This window comes from Castor canadensis, chromosome 9 (assembly GCF_047511655.1).
Source record: "Castor canadensis chromosome 9, mCasCan1.hap1v2, whole genome shotgun sequence".
Lineage (NCBI taxonomy): Eukaryota > Metazoa > Chordata > Mammalia > Rodentia > Castoridae > Castor > Castor canadensis.
In genome coordinates, this window is record NC_133394.1 from 148,733,957 (window position 1) to 148,754,707 (window position 20,751).

The 20,751-nt window shown below is 46.2% G+C and overlaps 1 protein-coding gene across 3 annotated transcripts; it reads left to right on the forward strand.

The window, feature by feature from the left end:
• Window positions 1–1,932: 1,932 nt before the first annotated feature.
• Znf518b (zinc finger protein 518B) lies at window positions 1,933–18,953 on the forward strand. 3 transcript variants are annotated; one of them, XM_074042615.1, is made up of 3 exons: window positions 1,945–2,048; window positions 4,388–4,726; window positions 12,411–18,953. In XM_074042615.1, the coding sequence occupies exon 3, from the start codon at window positions 12,599–12,601 to the stop codon at window positions 15,839–15,841; it is 3,243 nt and encodes a 1,080-aa protein (XP_073898716.1). In that variant the 5' UTR covers window positions 1,945–2,048; window positions 4,388–4,726; window positions 12,411–12,598; the 3' UTR covers window positions 15,842–18,953. The 3 variants fall into 3 exon arrangements, with proteins under 3 accessions (XP_020033949.1, XP_073898716.1, XP_073898717.1); XM_020178360.2 differs by lacking the exon at window positions 4,388–4,726 and having other exon boundaries at window positions 1,933–2,048; XM_074042616.1 differs by lacking the exons at window positions 1,945–2,048; window positions 4,388–4,726 and adding an exon at window positions 4,742–4,942.
• The last annotated feature ends 1,798 nt before the right edge of the window (window positions 18,954–20,751 follow it).

The window sequence follows — 20,751 nt, forward strand, 5'->3', positions numbered from 1 at the left end:
CAGTGGTTCACATTTTGGATAAACTGCCCCCCATGAAAAGATTGTTGGCGAACAACACTCCAGCCTTAATGGTTTCTATAAGAGTGGTTTGTATCCCTGCATGGCTCCTTTTCAGGCTGTAAACATCTGGTTTCCAGACCCTCTGCAAACTGTTGTATCTCACTGCATTTGGGCTTCTGAGAATTTTCTGTTCCTCTTAGCTGCCAGGGACTGTGATACAACTAGACCTGCTTTCTCTTGCTAAATGTTGACAACTGCCTATGAGAAAAGTCTTATGGTTAACTGAATTTTAAAGGGAAAATTGAGGTTCAAGCAGGTTAGGGAGCAAGTTTACAGCTTCTACTCACCAGAGTTGGGATTTATAACACCTCTAATTCCAGAGAAACTTCCAGGCAACCCACAGTAAAACTTCCATCAATACTAGGTGACTTATGAAGGTGGAACTGAGATATGTGAGTAAAGTTACAGAGATACAATTTAAACTAAAATGTAGGGGGGAAAATTCTGTAATTCAGACTGGAGGTGTGACTCAAGTGGTAGAGCACCTGCTTTGCAAATGCAAAGCACTGAATTCAAACCCCAACGTTACAAAAAAAAAAAATCTCCTTACTAGAAATTCCCATTCAGTGGCCAATTCAGATTCTCCACACCCTTCCCATCCCGGCCCCACTCTTGAGGGAGACTTTGAACTCTGTGCCCAAATGTTTTGCTGAGAAAAGGTCTCTCAGCTTCTCTGCGCCCTAGGACTCAGGGGACCAGAGAATAGCAGCTCGCTTATCAGGAAGTCCAGAGGATTGCCTCACAGGAGGTGGAAAAGAGGTGCTGTAGGCACTAACATTCTCTGCCTGGTTCCTGCTCTGAGGTGCAGAGGTCTTGCCCGGCCTGAGGTTGCTCTTGTGGCTGGCAGAACTCCATTTCTGAATGCCAGGAATGGTCGCAGCCCTGCATCTCCGCCCTGCAGCACAGTGCGCGCTGTCTATACACCTGATCTCCACTGCCTATAGGAAGGGGCCTCCTTCCGCCTTCCAGAGCTTAGAAATAAATCTTCACCTGTTATTCCTGGAGGATCTACACTTGTGGTGACGCTGCTCCTCTGCCACAATGTGTCCTCGCTGGGAAGCAGTTTTATTTTGTGAGGAGCAGTATCGGAGTCACTGAAGTTGGAGAGCCAGGCGGTATGGTTTACTTCTGTCCTCAAAACGCTCAATGCTAGGTAAGTTTTTCTTACTGTAGACCACAGGTGTACATATGTGGAGTGGGGACGGGTTCCGGGAAAACCGTATTGGAGTCTAGGAGACAGGAACAGAGCGCCGGTACTACAGAAGCGCACACCATCTGCAGAGTGTCCCACGTCTGTCCATCGTTGTCCACTCTGACCCTCATAATCTCCTGCGCGCAAGATGAGGCTTTGGTCCTCAAGTATGATCTCCGCCAGCTTTGGAAATGAAAACACGGAAATTCTGAGAGGTCAAGGGACTTCTATGTCTAAGCACCAGCAGCTACGATGTACAGGAGTGGGATTCGAACCCAAGACTTCAGCGCCATCTCCTTCACTGTTGCTCTCCAAAGAGGAGGCATTTGAAGCCTTGAGAGCCTGAGCTCCTTTGTTCTGACTTCACTCACCGGCTGCAGAACTACAAGCTCCATGAGGGCAGGCACCCAGTCCGCCTCCCTAAGGCGCCGAGGCCCGGCAGGCGCTCACCAAAGCGCGCTGGGCTCACGGGGAGGCGCAATGCGGTCTCCTTCTGTAGAGCAGGCAGCTGAGCGTGCAGCCTAAGTGTGGGTGCGAACGCGCGGGGCTGTGATCGAAGCCCCGAGCAGAGCCCAGAAGCCAGGCCAGCACCGGGGCTGGCACCGGCGCGGCTTCAGGGACCTCAGACGCGGGCCTGGGCGCTGCAGTCGCGCCGCACTGCGCACGCGCGCCGCCGCTCCGGCTCCGCCCCCCCGGGTAGGGACCTACAGCAGGCTCGGCGGCAGCGGCGGCGGTGTGCGGCCGGCGGTGTAGACGCCTCTCCGTAGGGACCTGGCACGGTGGACCTGCCAGCCAGGTGAGTGGCTGATCGGGAGGGCGAGGCCCACCCGGGTCCGCGTGCCCGGGACAGACTGGGCGCACCCGGGGGGTCGCGGAGGCGGGGACCGGGGACGGGGCGGGCACCACCGGGTTGGGACCGCGGCCCCGCGTGCATGAGCCGCCCCTCGCCTGCGTGGCGGCCGGGACATCGGGGGGCGAGGGGTCCTCGCGGGCCGGGGTCAGGAGCCGGCCGGGGTAACAGGCCGCGGACCCGGCGCGGGGGGGAGTTGGGGGGGGGCGGCGGGCCGGGCCGGGCCGGGCCGGGCAGGGAGCCGGGACGCGGCGGCCGGAGCGGGTGTCGCCCCCGCCCACAGCCTTTGTGTCGCCGCGGCCCGCGGAGCCGCCCCGCGCGGGGGCACCGAGCGCGACGCGTCCTGCGCGGGCCGTTTTGCGCGGTCGCCGGCCGGCCGGTCCCCGCCCCCAGCGTTTTAAATGATGCATCGCTCCGAGGATCCCTACCGGTCGACTCCGAGCAGGAAGTGTCGTAAGGAGGCCATTTTTAAAGCCTCCTGCGGGCCTCGGAGGCCAGCGTTGACGCTTTTCGGTCGGTTTTCAGTAGTCAGAAGACACCCCCACCGCGATCCCGCAGGGGACCGGGACGTCCCCCGGGACACCACGATGTAATCTCGCTCTTCCCGCGCCACGCCGTGCGACGTGGGCGCGTGGTGGATGAGGTCCACGGTGTGACCGTGCCGACAATAAACTTGAAAAACAGACTGGCATTGTCTTTCCTTGGGAGTGTTGGAGAGGGTGTCCGGGGTGCCCTGTCCACGGAGGACCTCCGCCTGGGTGGGGAGAACAGGGGGCCCGAGGATGAGACATTGAGTTCCAAATGCTAATGTCACCTTTTGTGGAACCGCCCAGCCCCAACCTTTTTTTTTTTAAATCTTGTTGCTTGGGGTCTGGAGGACAATTTAAGACCAGAGAAAAGATGCAAAAGAGTGAACAATGCTCAACCCTTAACCGACAAGGAAAAGCCAAAGGAGAGAATAGAAGAAAACATTGACACCCCCCCCCCATATATATGTTGGGTATTTAACGTATCTCTTTAAAATGCCTCTAGCTTTAAAAACTAGGATGTTGAACAATTTCTCGAAATAAAGTTAAAAAATGAGAAATCTAGAGCCTTGTCCTGTTTAAAAACAGAAGCTTGCACAGCTAAACTGTAATGTGTTGGAATCCTTAAAACATTATCCTTTAGAACTGAAATCACCTCGGAAGAAAAGCTTGGTCTCCAGCAGCTTGAAGTACTTGGCTACAGAAGAACACAGAGGGAACATGGGAGTGTTGGTGGCTGTCTGAGTCACATATGCAAAGTTCAACGTAGCCCATGACTGTCCAGGTCAGCAGACAATAGCCAAGGGTTCTGGAAGCCCAGAAAATACTGTTTAGAAACTGTTACATAGCTTAGGCAGAGTACAACTAGAGCATTCAGATTTTTAATTGTATGATACTATCTTTAACCAAGGATGCATTTTTTTTTTAATTTGGGTCTGAGTAACTTTTAAAAATAATACTTTTGAAGTATTCATTACAAGTGCAATTTCCAAGCAGCAAAGGAAGAGCATTGCTATTTATTGGGATGCTTCCCTGATGTTATGCTAAACTAAGGTAGATTTTTTAAAAAATCTAGCGATGGCACTCCTTAAGTAAGAGTGTCTGGGGCAGTGCTTGCGCAAGAGGAAAAGCAACCACTTTATTACAGTCACTAGGAAGTTTGCCATTTCTCTCATTCACTCATCCTTCCAGCCAGCCATGTTCAGTGCCTTCCATGGCCACGCCCTGTGCCTCTGGTTGTGTTAAGCAGTAGCCTCATTAGTGAGAACTTTCCCAATCTTGATGGTCTCAAACTGCCTGTTGTCTACTGCATTTTGTTGTTCATATATGCAGACCCAGCCAGCTGCAGTTTCCAGGATTTATCCTTGGAGTAAAAGCAGGTAATCTTGGGCTGGTGGAGTAGCTCAAGCAGTAAGAGCACCAGCTTGGCAAGTATGAGGTCCTGAGTTCAAACCCATTGCTGACAAAAAAAAAAAAAAAAGCAGGTGATCTTTTAATCCAGATATTCCTATCATGGGGTAGAGGTTGGGAGGTACCATAATCACCAGGGAAGAATTTTAATGGAAAATCATCTAGTTCTTTGGGTCACTTGAATTCTGGGAATTTTTTTTTTCTTAACTCCTAGGGTAACTACCACACACCAGTGCCCAAGAAGCACTTCTGGGGCTCATTCCCTTTATTTTCTAGAAGAAATGTGTCCAAGAAAGCACAGCTGTGCAGCTCCAGGACTTAAACCCAAGTGTCTGGCTTCTGTTGCAGGCCTGTCTATGCAGCCCAGGGGTCTGAGCATAGTCACCTACAGCAGGGCCGGAAGTCCTCAGCCTAAAGGCCCTTGGTGCCTGAGGAGAGAAAGCCTTAAGGGAAGGAAGAGCCCAGGAGACTTGCCACACTTGACTCACATCTGCAGCCAGCTCCTGGCAAGGACAGTACTCAAGAAGCTGGGATCCTGACCGTGACTTCCGTTTACAGCACACAGCAGGGTAACAGAACAGAGTTTAGATCGGATGCCAGCTGCTGCTTCTGCTGCTGCTGCTCTCTCCAAGTCTCTGTGACCTAGAAAAGCCACATTCTCCAAGCCCATTCCCTCAAAAGAAGCAGGTAATTGAAGGATTGCTTTGAGGAGTGCCCAGGTAACACTTGAATCTGCTTCTGCAGGCACCCTGCCACATGCCTGGGACAGAGGTGCTCAGGCATTGACAAGCAGCAGCCACTGAAAGCACCCTGGTCAGCTCCCTGATGTAGGAATCCTCACCAAAGCCACCCATTTCCTTCTCCCAGCCAGTCACATTCGGTAGGGACAGCAGCTCGTGGCAGGTACGTGGATAACAGTCCTGGTGTGTATATTATACTTGGCCAGGCCTGGCACCACCAGGAACATTCAAGTTCCAAGGATCCATCACTACACACCTTGTGGAGAGCATCAATGATGTTTTGAAGGTCACACAACTAGGCAAGGTTAGAACCCTGAGTCTGCTTATCTAGGCACCCATTATAATCCCAAGGCAGTGGTTTTGCCCCACCTCCAGCATGAAGTACTATATAGGATGTTACATTATTCCTGCCATTCTCATGTCGCCTGTACCTGAATTCAGGTGCTTCTCTTCCTGGGCTATGTACTAGAATCATCTGGGAGGGTCTTGAAACCCCCCCGCCCAGTGTCTGGACTGCACCCCATCCTCACCTCCTTCCCAATTAAAGTAGAGCCTTTGGGGATGAGGCCCAGGCAAGCCCAGGGGTGATTCCGGTGTGCAGTAAGGTAACTTATTATTCCCCAGGCTCCCTTTAAAAAGTCTTGGCCCCATCCTGACAAGGATTGCCCTAGTGTAGCCAAGGCTAAGGTCCCAATGGTGTAGGGGGAAGTATTTCTTTTCATTTTCAAAATTCTGTTTTTGTTTTGAGGCAAAAAAGGGAGAGAAATAGTAAAGTGTGTGACCTTCATTTTTAGAGACCTGAAGTCACTTTTTATGTTTCAAAATAGAATTTTGTAATATTGCTTAGAATACACCTTGTTTATAAGTGTGTGTGCATAAATGTATATACACACATAATACCATAAAACATACTGTCTGCTCCTTAATATTTCTTTACATATAAAACTATGCCAGTAAGGCATTATTTCCTTTTACCGGTAAGAGAAGCCAGGCTCAGTTAGGTTGAAAGTCAGAAATCAGACAGCTACCTAGTAAGTCAAAGACCTAGATTTTGAACATTGTTCTTCTTATCCCACGGTCATTATTTTCGCAGCCTTTTTGTACCATTCTGTTGCCCAAGCCATACACTTGATTTCTGTAGGGTGCCTTGGGTGGTGTGTATGTCAGGCTCTTTTGTCATTGAGGTGGCAGTCAGTTGCCATTCTGCGCTTGTGCGTGCAGGGTAGGTTAGCAGAAGGATTACAGTGCTGTATTGGCCTTGTTGCCTAGTAGAGCCTTTTCCCATCCAGTTCAACTGATTCATTGATTGATTATCAAAGCGTTTATTGAGGCAACAGTTTTGTAAATGTCCTACTGAGGAGGTAGTTGCAGTTTCCATGTTTAGTGTTAGATTTTTCCTGACCCAGGGTCACTCTGCTCCTGGGCACTCTGGGTTTGAGTTGTGTTCAAATTTGGGTCACTTGGGACTGGGTAGTTAGAAAAGGCTGCTGCTCCCCCCCACACCCCCAAATAGACAAAGGGAAAGCATTGGTACAGTTTTTGAGTGGCCGTGCCATGGCCTGAGGTCTTTATACCTTATCTTCTCCTAATCATCCCTCAACCTTGATGATAAGCCTGTTTCCTTGCCCAGCAGTGAATAGTGAGAATTCAAGACCCAGCAAATAAGAAACAGTCAGAGTTTGAACTGCAGACTTCCAGCTTCGTTCCCTTTGGTCTTCACCGGGACAGGAGCTATATACCTGCCCAAGCAAAGGAGGTGGGAGCAGCTCCATGCAAAGGGGATTTCTGGTCAGAATATCTGCCTGCAAAAGCTGCTTAGGTGTGCTTCTCCATCCAAAAAGGATACATTTTGCCAGTCAACCAAGACTGACATGCTGTATATCTGTGATCGGACACCTAGCATTCATTTGCTCCAGGGCTGTTTCACAGTGTGGCTAAGGGTCAAGACAAGAGAGTGAGGAGAAGGCAGGTAGTAACTAGATGACTTTTAACCCCAGAGTTCAGTGTGTCCCCCCACAATGACATTCTTTCCCATGGTGAATGTAAGCAGCTGGCAGCCCCTTTGCCACTAAAGCCGATGGGTGGTTTGGCCTCAAGAGGAAATCCCTTTCAGGCCAAGAGTGGAACAAATATGATTAAAGTTATAAAATGAGATTCAGCGTATGTTCTGGAAAGAGCAGTTGTCAGGAACCTAAGAAACCTGTATTTTAGTCCCTCTGACTGTTTAGGTGCTTGGCATATTCTTCATTAAAAATGGAAAGTAGTATGTTTGACAGCTTCTGATGTGGCAGCAGCTTATCCAAGCACTTTTATTTTCATTAGCACATTCATTTGTAAGGTGGCCATCTGGCATAGACCCCATAGCTGTGCTTTACAGGTGAGGATGCGGTTTGCTCTGGTCACACACCTGGACTAGCTTTAAATATGACTTTGTCACTTCTCTTCCATTAGACATTAGTCATTTCCAGCATTTGGAAGTTAGCTGCTTCCTTCTTAATATGAACTTAGGCAACCTTTCCTGGTTTTACAGCCCTCTGTATCATGGACCTGGCTTCTTCCAAACTATTTATTTATTCCCTTGTGTCTTCATGAGAAGTGTTTAAGATGCTTTTGTTTTTTTGTGGTACTGGGGTTTGAACTCATTCTTAACCAGGCAGGCGCTCTACCGCTTGAGCCACTCTGCCAGCCCTTCGTAGTAAGTGTTTAAGAACTCAAGGCATGGGCACTCAGGGTAAAAGAAGGCCTACCTTAGGTGCATGCATGCAGTTAGGGCTCCTGCCCCCACCCACCCGTAGAGGAAAGACCAGACAGGACAGAGGGCAGGCTTGTGACACAGCCTGCTGCTTCTCTCTAGGCATAGCAGTCATCTTCGCCTTTTATGTAGCTAATCCTACAGTAAAAAGCTCTCTCTATGCTGCCAAATAATTTATGGAAAACAGATACCTGAATGTTAAATGGACACAGAGTTAACAACAATAAATATTTCTGTGTCCTTGAGAGACCTCCAAAGTTGAGAGAAAGAAAAGAGAAAAGACCAAAAGGTATGTTTCTAGCCTAGGTTAGATGCCCAACTTTTGTGAGGAACTTGTACATTTGGAAGGCAGGTGAACTCCAACACCAGTATTGGTAGTGTCCTCAGTGCACTCAAGGGCACCCATGCAAGCCTCTGTCCATGTTGTCTTCTGTAGTCCTTGGTCGCCAGTCCATTGAGCAGTGGCTTGCCGAGAGCTTCACAGGTGGTTGTACTTGGAGATGAACTGAACTAACTAGAGGGCATTGTATGTAGGAAATAGGGGCCTAGAGCTCTTAGTCACATGTAAATTTTTCTAATTACTTATTTGTTGCAGTACTGAGGCTTGTACGCAGGGCCTCGCACAGGCTCAGGTGCCATACCACTTGAGCTCCAGCAGCCACACTCAGTCACATGTACATGCCAACATCAAAGCCATCTTTCTGCTTCCATTTGCCTTTTCTTGGAGTGACCTTTGTCTTGAGTGTTGTCTCTGAGCTATTTCCCCCCTACAGCTAGCCACAAAAGTGGCAAAGGTCAGAGAGAATTTTGTTTGTTTTGAGGAAACCTCCCATCATTTCTACTAGGGAAGTGGCAGTGTAGTAACAGCGCATTATTTAGTTCAGAAGTGAAGCAGATCCTCCTAAACCGGTGACACAATTCACCCAGGGCTCACAGGTCCTGTCCCTGGATCACAGCCTCATGCTCACATTAGGACTTGCTCCTATGGATTTGTTTTGTTTTTTTATTTGCGGTACTGGGGCTTGAACTGGTGGGCCTCAAGCTTGCTAAGCAGTAGCTTTACCACTTGAGCGCCTTCGCCAGCCTGCTCCTGTGGATTCTTAATTGAAAATACAAATGGTTCTTGACTTAAGATGGCTCATACAGTTTCGTGGCTGTGGTGTTGCAAAAACAGTATGCACTCAGCAGAAGCCATGCTGGGGGGGGGGTCTTTTTTTTTTTTTTTCCCAATTTTGAATTTTGTTCTTTTCTCAGGCTAGTAATGTGTGGTATGTTACTGTTACAGTATTACGAAGCTCCTGTGAGCCTGGGTTCCCACTCAGTGTAAAAATCAATGCTGTGTTCAGCATTTTATTATAAAATAGTAGGCTTTAGCTAGATGATTTTGTCCAACTACAGGTTAATGAAAGGATCTGAGCCTGTTTAAGGTAAGCAGGCTACACTGTGATGTGCTGTAGGCATATTCAGATGCAGGTTTAAGTTGACTTTGGTTTGTGGTGCGTTTGTTGGGTTGTTGTAAGTTTAGGAGCATCTGGAACTGCTTAAGTAGTTCTGCAGAGTTCCGGCAGGCTGTATTCCTCAGACCCTTCGAGCTGACCTGACTTCCAGAGGACTTCTTCAGGGTGCTCTCTACTTCTTGCTGATCATCTCAGTCTTACTGTTGGGTCTATTTAAAGTTTGAGAAGGAACGACACCTCCAAGTTTCTAAAGGACCTGTAGAGAAAATAGCCAAACTGCTGAAATTTTTGAAGAATCCTAGCGGCTGGGGAATATGAAATAAAAACGTACAGATGTAGTGCTGGTTGGGATGATTCTTCAAATAGAGGATCTTGTCATTTGATTCTGTTTGAGAACTACTTAGAATTGATGTACTTACTAATGTGCGTAACCGCCGAAACACTTGACAAGCAAGTTGTGCCAGGGTGAGTTAACGTAAGTAAATTACTTTCTTCTCTCTCTCCTGTGTGTCTCTCTCCTGCCCCCTTTCTTTCTCTTTCTCCCTCCCTCCCTCCCTTTCTCCCTTTCCCTGTCTCTAGATTATGGGGCTGGTAAATGAGAGCAGAGATTTACATATTGATTGGTATGCAGATCTTTGGAACACAGTTGAGAGAAAGCAGAGGACTGCCAGATGAAGGGAAGGGAGGTTCGGATTAATAACTGGCCCGTGACAGTGATTGTTTTCCACAACCCGAGTCAGGAGAGAAGAAAGACAGTCACAGGACAGTTCAGTTCCATTTAGGGTCAGTTGTTGACAGTGAAAACAAAGCAAAAATAATATTCGCTGCCTAGAGAGGGCAGGAGTTTGGTGTTTAGAGCACCAACTGTGGTCAGTTGGTGAAGCTCCCCGGGAGCTTTAACAGGTAATTTCAAATGCTGGCTTTTCATCAGGATGACCTGGTGCTTTTTTACAAGTAAGTGTCTCTTGCTCTCCCTCTCTTCCTAGACTTAGTATCACCAGGCTTGGAACATAGCTTCTCTAGATTCAGATTTACTGGTTCTGTCTGACTTCAGTCTCCGTGTTCTTTGGGCCTGTGGTTTTCTCAGACCCTTCTTGCAGCTGTGGCTTCTGGCTTGGCTTGGTGAGAATGCCCATGTGACCATGACGACAGTAACACTCTTAAGTGATAAAAGTCTGTGGTATCAAGAATCAGCACAGTCAGGCTGGGCCTAGAAACCACGAGGCCAACTTTGCATTTTGTAGACAAGCAGACAAGTAGCTTGCTTGATGTTCACTTGATGCCTGGCAGAAATTCTTGGTGTCACTTCTGTCTCTCTTCACTAAAACCAATTTACAAATGAGGAACATATCTGCTTCTTCAGAAGGTCTACCTGTTGTCTATACCAGAAGTGCAGTGGAATAGAAAGTCCTGTCTGCCTGTGTCATCTGTTACCAGTTGGAGACATTTGTGTGTCCTATTCTCTGTTATGATCCCATAGCATAGGTCTCTGTTTGAACATGGAGGCAGTGGACAGCACCTTGCAACCCCCTGGCCTCTGTCTGCTTTATGCCTGGGTAAACACCCCTCTTGCAGTGGGGAAAGTGAGGAAGTCCCCACATGTCATCAGGGCCTGATGGGAATCTGGAAATTGCTTTTCAAGAAGGCAGCTGTGTTTCAGGAAGAGAACACAGAAGAAAATATAGGTTGTCATCAAGTCATTCTGTTGTTGCTTTTCAGAACTGCAGGATCTGAATATGCAACAATTGTTTCTTCTAACCCCACAGAGGCACCTTTCTGCTCCCCCAAAACTGGCCTCTCGGTGTAGCTTTGTGTGGCTCTTGGCTTGATAGCCTGTTCCGGAAGAAAGACACTGATTCTCCCTCATTTTGCTGTCCATTGCCCAGCAAACACTTTCTGCATTTCTCTGTGAGCCTCTGGCTTTAAAATTCCAAATGCCTGTGATCTTTAGAATTTTAGTCATCGGGGCTCTGGGGGATGGTGGTTGCATAAATGTTCTTAATTCTAATTGCCAGATTAAAAATGGAGGTTCAAAACATGTGTCCCCACCCCACTTCACCTCCAGCTCAAAAAAGAAAGGCCTAAGTTCCCTGGTGGTCTAGTGGTTAGGATTCGGCGCTCTGTCAAAAAAGAAAGGCCTCTAGCAGATTTCTAACAAGAATGCTTTTTGTTTGGCTCCTAGCTCTGTGTATGCTGAAAAAAGAAGCGTCTTTAAAAATTATATAAAAAGTACTCACTGTGTAACACATATTGTGTGAGTATTGGGGGACTTAGTTGCTCTAGAACACATATGTCACCTCTACTGCCCCAGTCCAAGTCATTCATGGTCTCACTGCTGCCATTTTTGTCCCTCACAGACTCTTGACCTTTCTCAGCAATCACAGGCTGTTGTTGGAATATAACTCAGGTCACATTGTGTTCTTGTGGTAGGGAAAAGCCGCATTGCTGCCAGACTCTACTGTAATCTTCCTTGCCCATTCCTGCCTTCCCCCTCCCACTTCTGCAGCCTTCACCCCTTGCTCAGTCCACAAGTGTACCTGCTCCACTTCTCATAGACCTTTCTGACTGACACTCCCTTTTTCCTGAATACCCATAGGCTCACTCCCTGTTTGTTCCAGGTGTCCACACCGATGTGACTCACCCAGCAAGGGTCTTTCCTGGCCATGCTCACCTCCACACTCCAGTCCTCCACCTTCCTCACATACACACTTCCTGCCCTCTTGCCTTGCTTTGTGCTGGTTCTTCTCCAGTCACTTACCACCATTTGTCAGCTAAATAGGCGACCTGCTTCCCCACTGTCGTGTATGCACCTAAGGGTGGTGACTGATTCACTTTTGAGCCCTGTCTTCTGGCACTTGGTAGCAGGTCAGTAAGATGTCAAAGGAATATTTATTTTTGTGTTCTTAATATTGTCACTTTCATTGGCTTCTTATAACTTGCAAAAACAAATTGAGTGTGTGAGTGAGAGGCAGCATCCAAGCTAATCATAAATTGTAATACAGAAGCAAATGTGAATGCATCACTTAGTAACTCACGCATTAAAAACTGAACTGACACTGTCCCATACAAGGCTCTTAGAGACTAACAGGAAATTACACCGATGAAGTTCCTAGAATGTGCTCACTAACACTTAAATAACTTTCGCTAACCAGAGGCTATTCTGAATGACTGCTATGATGTCCTTTCTCTGGTATCCCTGGTCATGGTTGGTCCAAAGTGATTTTTTAGGAGGCGATTTGAAAATGTTTTTAGTTTACACTTGCTTTCAGTTGTGTTAGATGTTACTATAATGCACGTTTAAGACCTGTGTCTAGATTTAGCATAAAATTCCCAAAGCCATTAAAATACAGTGTGAATGAGTAATGATTCAGCTAGACACTAAGTTCTTGCTCTAATTATCATGCTTTGGATTTTCCCTGCAGTGTTGCCTGGAATACCAGAGAACTGCCAGCAGTCACTGTGGATCATGGTGGTGGTGCACAACAATGGTTGAGCGTTTGCCCAGGAAGTATCTGCTGCACCTCTGCCAACCACAAAACACGGTGAAGGGCACTTCCAGAGAATTTCATCCTGCGAGATCTTTCTGAATTTCAATCAGCTCTTTTTAGAAATGCAAATAAAGAAGATGAAGGATATCGGAGAACAGTTGTATACTACACAAATGAATGGTGGACACAATTCCTTGACCATGTCTCCCAAACAGCCTAATTCTGATAGAGCAATTCGGCCAGATAGACAAGAACCACAAAACCTTTTGTACCAAGGCTCAGAGGCAGAGGCTGCCATGATGACCATTGCGACCTGTGTGCAGTGCAAAATCACACACAAAATCCCTCCTCAAGATTTGAAGAAGGGCACTGGGCAAAGCCAAACGGAAGACAGATATGTCTGCTTTAAATGCAGCCTTCACGTGGCTCCTCCCCAATTTCATTTTGTGAACAGTAATCCCAGTGCTACTCATGTCGGAAATAAAATGGAAACCATCTCAAGTCCTGTCAATAACAAATTTAAGGTAAGGAACTTTAAGCCAGGCAAATACTATTGTGATAAGTGTCGATTTTCCACAAAGGACCCCCTGCAGTACAAAAAGCACACACTTCAACATGAAGAGATTAAATTCATCTGTTCTCACTGCAGCTACATTTCATACACAAAAGGAGAGTTTCAGAGGCATTTGGTGAAGCATACAGGCATATTTCCATATCAGTGTGAGTATTGTGACTATGGTGCTATTAGGAATGATTACATTGTCAAGCACAGGAAGAGAGTCCACGAGAGGGCAGGTGCTAAACGGCCTCTCAAAACTATTGCCAAGCTGGAGCCGAAAAGAACCAGTGTTTCAAAGCAGAACGCAGAGCTCCTAAAGGTTCCCAATCCAGGGGCTACATTTCAGCATAAGTTGTCCGATCAGCTTTCAAGATTCTCTCTCCACGCAAATAAAGACAGAATGCACGGTATTGTGCTATTACCAGACCCGAAGGAATACCAAAAAGATGTAGTGTGTATTCCGAATAAAATGACCGGATCTGAGTCGAAAGAAGTCAGTCTGTCGGGGAACAAAAATGTGGAAGTGGAAGTGCTATCCCCTGCCAAAGAGCCCCTGCAGCCAGGCATGCCCTTAACTGTTGTGGCACCAGCAGAGCTGGTTGTCCCTGCAAACTGCCTAGCGCAATTGATAGACGTGAAGGTCGTCAATGGCACCCAGCAGCTTGTTCTGAAACTGTTCCCACTGGAAGAAAATACTCGTCTTGAAGCTGGTGGTGGTGATGGAGGGAATGCTGAGCTGATTAAAGAGACAGGCTCCAATGAACGAGGAAAAGTACTTTCGGCAGAAAAGACAAAGTCACTGAGGATTGAAGGGAATGTCGGAGAACTTGTGGGCATTGGTGATCTTCAATCTTCAGTTCAGAAACATCTTAAAAATGTGAAATGGGTAAGGTCTTATGACTGCTTCATGTCAAATTCTAGTGTGCACAACCATAGAGAATCCTTTCTCAGTCCTGATACAGTTAGGGATTTGCAGAAAAAACATACCTTGTATTCACATAGAACTGCTCACCCTTCTGTTGCCTTAAAAGGTCATTCTCCGGCCTCTGTAGGAAAAAACAGTGCTTTGTGTGGTCTCGGAGTGGCCTTGAACCCTTTTCCATGTAAAGCTGCGGTTTCCTTTGCTGAAGATGGAAGAACTTCACACAGTGACTCCCAGCATTTACTTCCTCTTGCTGCATCGCCTGCTACCATTTCCTTCTCTGGAGAAAAGGGCTTCCTGCCCATAAGTAAGAATGACTTAGAATCCAGAAGTCAGATCAGTATTCCTGTAAAAATGGCTTCCTCTAGTAGAAAGCTGGAAGATAACCAGACAGAGGAAAACAAAGCAGTGTCCAACATGGGCCATATTTCCTCTTCACAAAAAAGTGAGTATTTACACATAAACCTTGCTGGAGAAGACAGAGTTAGGTCCCAACAGCCTGGTGATCAGCTTGTAGAACTGAAGGATCCTGTGAGGACTAACGACACGTATGATGGGCCAGTCATTTCATCAGTATTTTCTCTGAGTTCTGGATCTGAAAACATCCCAGAGGGCATTAAGTGGAATAGTTCAACATCCAAAATCAAGTCAATTGAACTGTTGCGCAGAAAAATCGCTCAGTTAATTGAATCCTGTGGCAAGCCCTCATCCTTGTCTGCAAACAGTGCACATCGCCGTTCTGTAGGGCAAGCATCAAAGGTAACTTCGAAATCATCTCCAGAAAGTATTCAGGAAATTAGTGTGTCACTTACTGGCCCTGGCCCTTCCATGGGTCCTCTCCAAAAACCTCAAAATGAGGTCACTGACAGCAAGCAACTTATTCCGCAGATCTACCCACAGTTTGCCAAGGGCAGTGATGGGAGACCTGAAAACAGAGTGACCAGGAAGACTCATGTTGCCACTCCAGTGCTGATCCCCAAAGGGGCTGTGCTCAGGGTCCTGAACTCCTCCGAGGATGCTCACATCATCGAGGCTACCTGTGACAAACCTGTCAGCATCCCCTGCAGCGAAGCACACTTACCAAAACCAGCAACATTCTGCTCTGTGAAGCAGACAGATTCAGACTTGCAGCCTGTGATGAGTGAAAGGGGGCCAGTAGACATGTACCCAAGTCTGGAGCCATCTCTTCGGCCTAAACTGAGAAAGGAGGATGCCACTGGTAGCACTGCCCCTAAGAAAATTGGCCCTGTGCACGGGCAGCAAGGAAGCAGTGACTGGACCAAGCCAGGGAGGCTGCTGTCCAGAAGTCTGACTGTCAGCAGGAATAAGGCCAAGCAGGTCAGCTCATCCAAGAAGAAAAGCAAGAGTCAGGCTGACCCTAGCCGCTGTCTCAAGGATCCTTCCATTTTTCAGGTTGCAAGACAGCTTCGACTGATAGCAGCTAAACCTGATCAGCTGATTAAATGTCCCCGTCGGAACCAGCCAGTCATTGTGTTAAATCATCCCGATGTGGACTCACCCGAGGTGACCAATGTGATGAAGGTAATCAACAAGTACAAAGGCAACGTGCTCAAAGTTGTCCTGTCAGAGCGGACGCGATGTCAGCTGGGCATCCGGCGCCATCACCTGCGGCTGACCTACCAGAACGTAGAGGAAGCCAACCAGCTGAAAAGGCAAATGATGCTGAAGATGAAACTGAAGAAAGTTCACAAAAATAACTACCAGGTGGTGGATGCCTTGCCCGATGACTCGTCGCAGTGTATATTTAAGTGCTGGTTTTGTGGGCGGCTGTATGAAGACCAGGAGGAATGGATGAGTCACGGCCAGAGGCATTTGATCGAGGCGACCAGGGATTGGGACGTTCTGTCTTCCAGGGGCAAATGAGTAAAAGTTGGTCTTTGAAGCAAATTGTTTTTCTTTTAGTTTTTGTGGTTTGGGGTCCCCACCCCCAGATTCAGTAGAAGTGCAGACAGTAGGAATGAGGACCGGGCCCTTCAGATCCCCGGCAGTAGTGCTGGGAGCTTTACCTGACACGGTGACTGGCCCGGGAGACACGTTAGTGGCTCCTGAGATTGTGCCTGCAGGTGGATGCACATACGCTTTTCTGGAGGAAGGAAGTGGCACCTTCACAGATGCCCGGTGATCTGAGACCTGGCTGTGTCTAGTACTCATTTTTCTGAGTCATACAAGTCTTTCCCACTCCATTCAGAGGGGCTGGTTTCGAATGTTTGACACGCACTCCTGCAAATGCTACTGAAGAATTAAAGCGACAGTTTAGTTATCTGCTTTTGCTTAAAGTTCTCTCCCGAGTATTTGGTACGTACCAAATAATGGAAATCGTGTTTCTACTTCTTACCTTAACATTTGTTTCCACAAAAATAGCTACCCCTTTTAATCCCCGCCCACTCTAATACTCCTAAGTGTTCTGTGTAGCACTAGTTTTGCTTTTGTTGGCTATTTGAAAGAATGATTCCAAAAGTTTGCCTGAATTTTTTTTAGGAGGAGAAAGAAAACAAGTATTTAGCTCTTGCTCTCTTTTAAAGTATCTTGATTTGTGATAATAGGGAATGTGCCTTTGTGAAAGAAAATATATAAAATTAAGCCTCCCCTTTGCCCTTAATGCTCCAACAAGCATAAATTAGGTTGCCATCTTAAGATGGGAAGGCGCAGACTTCTTACAATTCAGACAAACCTTGGGGAGCCAGGCCAGGTACGCTAGTGAAGTAGGCTGTGAGAGAGGCATACTGTGACCTAGTCTTCATCTGGGCACTCACCTGTGAATAGATGGATGCTGCCTGCTCTTCTTGGTCACAGGGGTCACAGACACTGCTCCCAAGGTCAGATTCTACTCCCTCTCTGCCTCTCTTTATGAACAGGCCTCCTGTGGAATTTGACAGCCTCTCCACCCCACTCTTGACACTCCCATCTGTGTCTTTGAGCCCTGGAAGTATTGTTGTTCCTCATGAAATTATTCAAAACTGGAAGAAATCCACAAAATGGAAACCCCTCACTGTCTTTGCTGTTACAGGAACAGTATCCCTGCTCTTCAATGCAGTAACAATCTGTCCCACTTACCTTGCCACACTCAAACTTTCCTCTTGTTCACCATTGCTGGGAGAACTTTCACTCCTGTCTTACAGCAGGTATCAGGACTGTCACTGACCTATAGGGCACCTTTGTGCACATTAGGAGAGAGCCCGCCCTTGTATATGAATAGCTTCTCAGGCAGATAGGTGGCTTGGCAAATGGAGCTCAAGATTGGATTTTAGTCCTCACTTGCCCAGGTAGCTGGACACTGCCCTTCATGAAGGGCACAGATGGCATAGGCAGCCTCCCTTTGGGCACTATCCTCCCTTGGGATTTATTGATGCAGTGAGGAGAACTAAGGAGTTGTTGTGTCTGAAAATGACATCAGTGATTTCTGACTTACTGGATGGTCAGGTGGAGACCCAGTTTTCAATTTTCGTAAGAGAAAGTCTTACATTATCCTCTGATAGATGGGATTGTACTCCTGAAGTTTGTTCTCATTACAAATTAGCAGCATTTCTTAGGTATAATTCAATACATTAATTAATTTTTATTGAAACTTAAAAATTTTACATATGTGTGTGCACATATACATATTTTTTACCATATGAAAACTGCAAGAGTTAATTTTTCTGGTTTCTTATTTTATAATGATATGTGAGCTGGGAGAATGGAAAACATTTTTATATTTTAGAAAATTTATTTTGGAAGTACATTTTTACAATGGTTTGATCTCATTTTTAGAAAATGAAAGCACAGTAAATGTTGGGTTCTCATTTATATGAACAAACAGGAGTAGAAAACCCCTATGGGTCATTTTATTATTACATTTACTCTTTGTGCATTTTATTTGGTGCTTGATGGCAAATGCATTTTCGTGTACCACTTCACCACATAACAGAGAGCATTCTGAAGTCTGATCCGTGTGCACATTTGTACCCTCCAGCATGAAAGAAGTCTAAGACCTAGGAGGAGAAGGAAAGGCTTGTGATGCTTTACACGTTGCTCCTTCTATGCCTCCCTGCTTTGTAGCTTTTTCCTGAATGTCTGGGCCGAGAGCTGGCCATGGATGGAGTCAGAGTATTAGTGTCTGTGTGAAATAGTTACACTTCACAGCATCAGCTGTTTTTAAGTGTTATATAAAACACAACTTGAGTACCTGTGTGGAGCTGAATTTCGTGAGTAGAGTATGTAGCAAAGCTTTTGAGGATTTTCAGAACTACAATACTTTCTAAGGAGTTAAAAGGGTTCCTGGAAGTCATAAACATGGGAAAGCCAAAAGTGGCTTGTCTTCCCCAAGTGAATAGCTGTAGAAAATAGCTTGTTGACATGTAGTTAAGTGCCATGAAGTAAACCCATTTCTAACACAATTGGAGGAAATAGATAGAGGCAGAACTATGTTGCCTATTTGCATACTCTCACCTTGAGATTGAAGGATCTCCAGTCACTACATTTTGTTATTAGTACTAACAAAGTTATTTTAAGCTTATTTTTTAAGGTAGGTTTTCTTTGGGAACCAGAAATGAGATGACCTTGTTATATTTATGATATAGGCAAGTAGGGTAAAAATTTTCAAAAAGCCACTGACTCTGTAGTCTTAATAGATTATATTTTATTCACATTTTTAGCCCCAATCCGAAACATTTTGTGAACGCTGTCATGGGCCAAGTGCTGTTTGTTGAACTCAACTGAACAGAGTTTATTAACCCTCAAGAGCCCGCTCCCTTTTTCGTTAGTACTTACATAAGCCATCCCAGAAAATGAAGATGTCATTCTGCTCAGCCGTCGGAATAACTTTTGAATCCGTGAATGTCTAGAAGAGCAGAAACAAAACTTTCTATGACATGTCAAGCATTATTACAAATCCTGTATTAACAGTTTGTGTGTCTGCTGCTCTGGTTTTGAAACACGCTTGTATATAGATATAGAGGTTGGCATAAATTTTGTTAAATAAAGCAACTGAGATTTTTTTCTGCCCTCTCATTTCAAGTGTTAGGCAAGGTGGCTATTGATGACACAGCTTGTCTGTGTGATAGGCTTTTGAAGTACATAAGGCATAATTCTACACAACACTGGTGATTGAATTCCACCGGAAAATTTTTTGATTTAGGTGCACTGTCTTAATCATGTATACCCTGATATGAAGCCCTGGTACTTTTTTGTTTGCTTTGACAAGTTTACAGGAGATGCTTGTTTAGACAGCAGTGGCAAATTTCCTACCACTCCCAGTGGCCTCAGAAGAGAACGATCTGTGACTCTCGCCTCTCAGCAGGAGAGAGCTTGGGTGGGAGAGTTCCCAGCAGTCTGGCCCAGGGGACCGTGGGAGTGTGGTTGCACTGCCGATGCCACCGGCCCAGATTACACTGATCCTTGCGCCCAACTCCACCTGCACTAGGGAAGAAGGAGCACGAAGATCAATCATTAAGGAGCGCATTTAATTGGCTCTGCTCACGCACATGGCAGGGAGTCAGAAGGGGAAAGGAAGAGAATAGGATTTGAGATAAACACTGGCAGAGCCCTGGAGAAGAGATGTGAGCTGTTTAAGTTCCGCAATTTGACTGATTCCTCCTCTGTAGGATTAGTATATGAAGTTGTTACCCTTTGTTAGTGGTCACTTGTGGTGGGGCGGGGGGTGGGGGGTGGGAGCCTGAAGAGGGCATAGACCACCAGGGGTGGCTTAGTGTGGTGAGTAGAATAAGTGTATGGGCTTAAGTGGGCAAAAGACCTTAAAGTTAGGAGGTGGCACTCACTCACCCACAGTGTACTACTATGAAAAGCTCAGGAGGGTTGGTGACACCTGGCTGACCAAGTTTACTTGCTGATGACTGGCCAGGAGTGTCATGGTGTCAGTAATGCCCTTTGCTTTGCAGTGTACAGAGTTCTCTGCTGCCACAGCTACACTCGGTATAACTGAGTCGTCTCCTTAAAGTTCCAACATCACACAGCTGGGATAAGATGTCACGCCAAGGAACTTAGTGCAGAGCAGTGCTATCCAATAAGTAGAGCCCAGCCCATTTGTAGCCACCTGTAAGAGTAAAGAGAATAGGTGGTATTAAATACAATGGACAATACATTTTAAATACTTTCAGCATAAAATTTATTGAAATACACTTTCATAACTCGGAAATCTGGTGTTTTACATATTTCAGTTTTGATGTTAAACTTTCAACTAAATCTGGGTAACTGTAGCTCTTCCCTATAATCCTAGCTACTTGGAAGGCTGAGATTGGAAGGATTGAGCTTTGAAGCTGGCCCGAGCAAATAGTTCATGAGACTCCATCTCCAAAATAACCAGAGGAAAATGGACTGGAGGCATGGCTCCAGGGGTAGAGCACCTGCTGCTCTGTAAAGCCCTAAATTCAAACCCCAGCCCCCCCCCCACAAGAAAACATTCAATTATAATCTTACCAAAACACTGAAATGTTTAACAGAAGGATTACTTTATACTCCTTTGATTTTAAATTAAACTAAAAATTTAGTTTCTCATCTAACCTAGCCACAGTACATGTACCCATATGCCCTATGACTGTATTGACAGTACAGGGCAAGGAAAAGCATAGTGTACCATAAATATTAGTGTACTTCTCTGAGTTCCTTAACAGGAAGACGTGGATTTTGTTAAAGTAAAACCAGTGTGCTAGGCTTCACCTTATCACATTTACGGAATACTGATGCTGAGTCATTCCAGTGACGCCAGCAGTTCTATTTCTAAGTCTATACCCTGGAGAAATTGTTGCACATCAGCCTTTTGAGATTTTCATATATTT

Bases quoted from the DNA above. Each gene is read 5' to 3' on its own strand.
- Znf518b (XM_020178360.2), top strand. From the start codon at position 12,599: ATGCAAATAAAGAAGATGAAGGATATCGGAGAACAGTTGTATACTACA.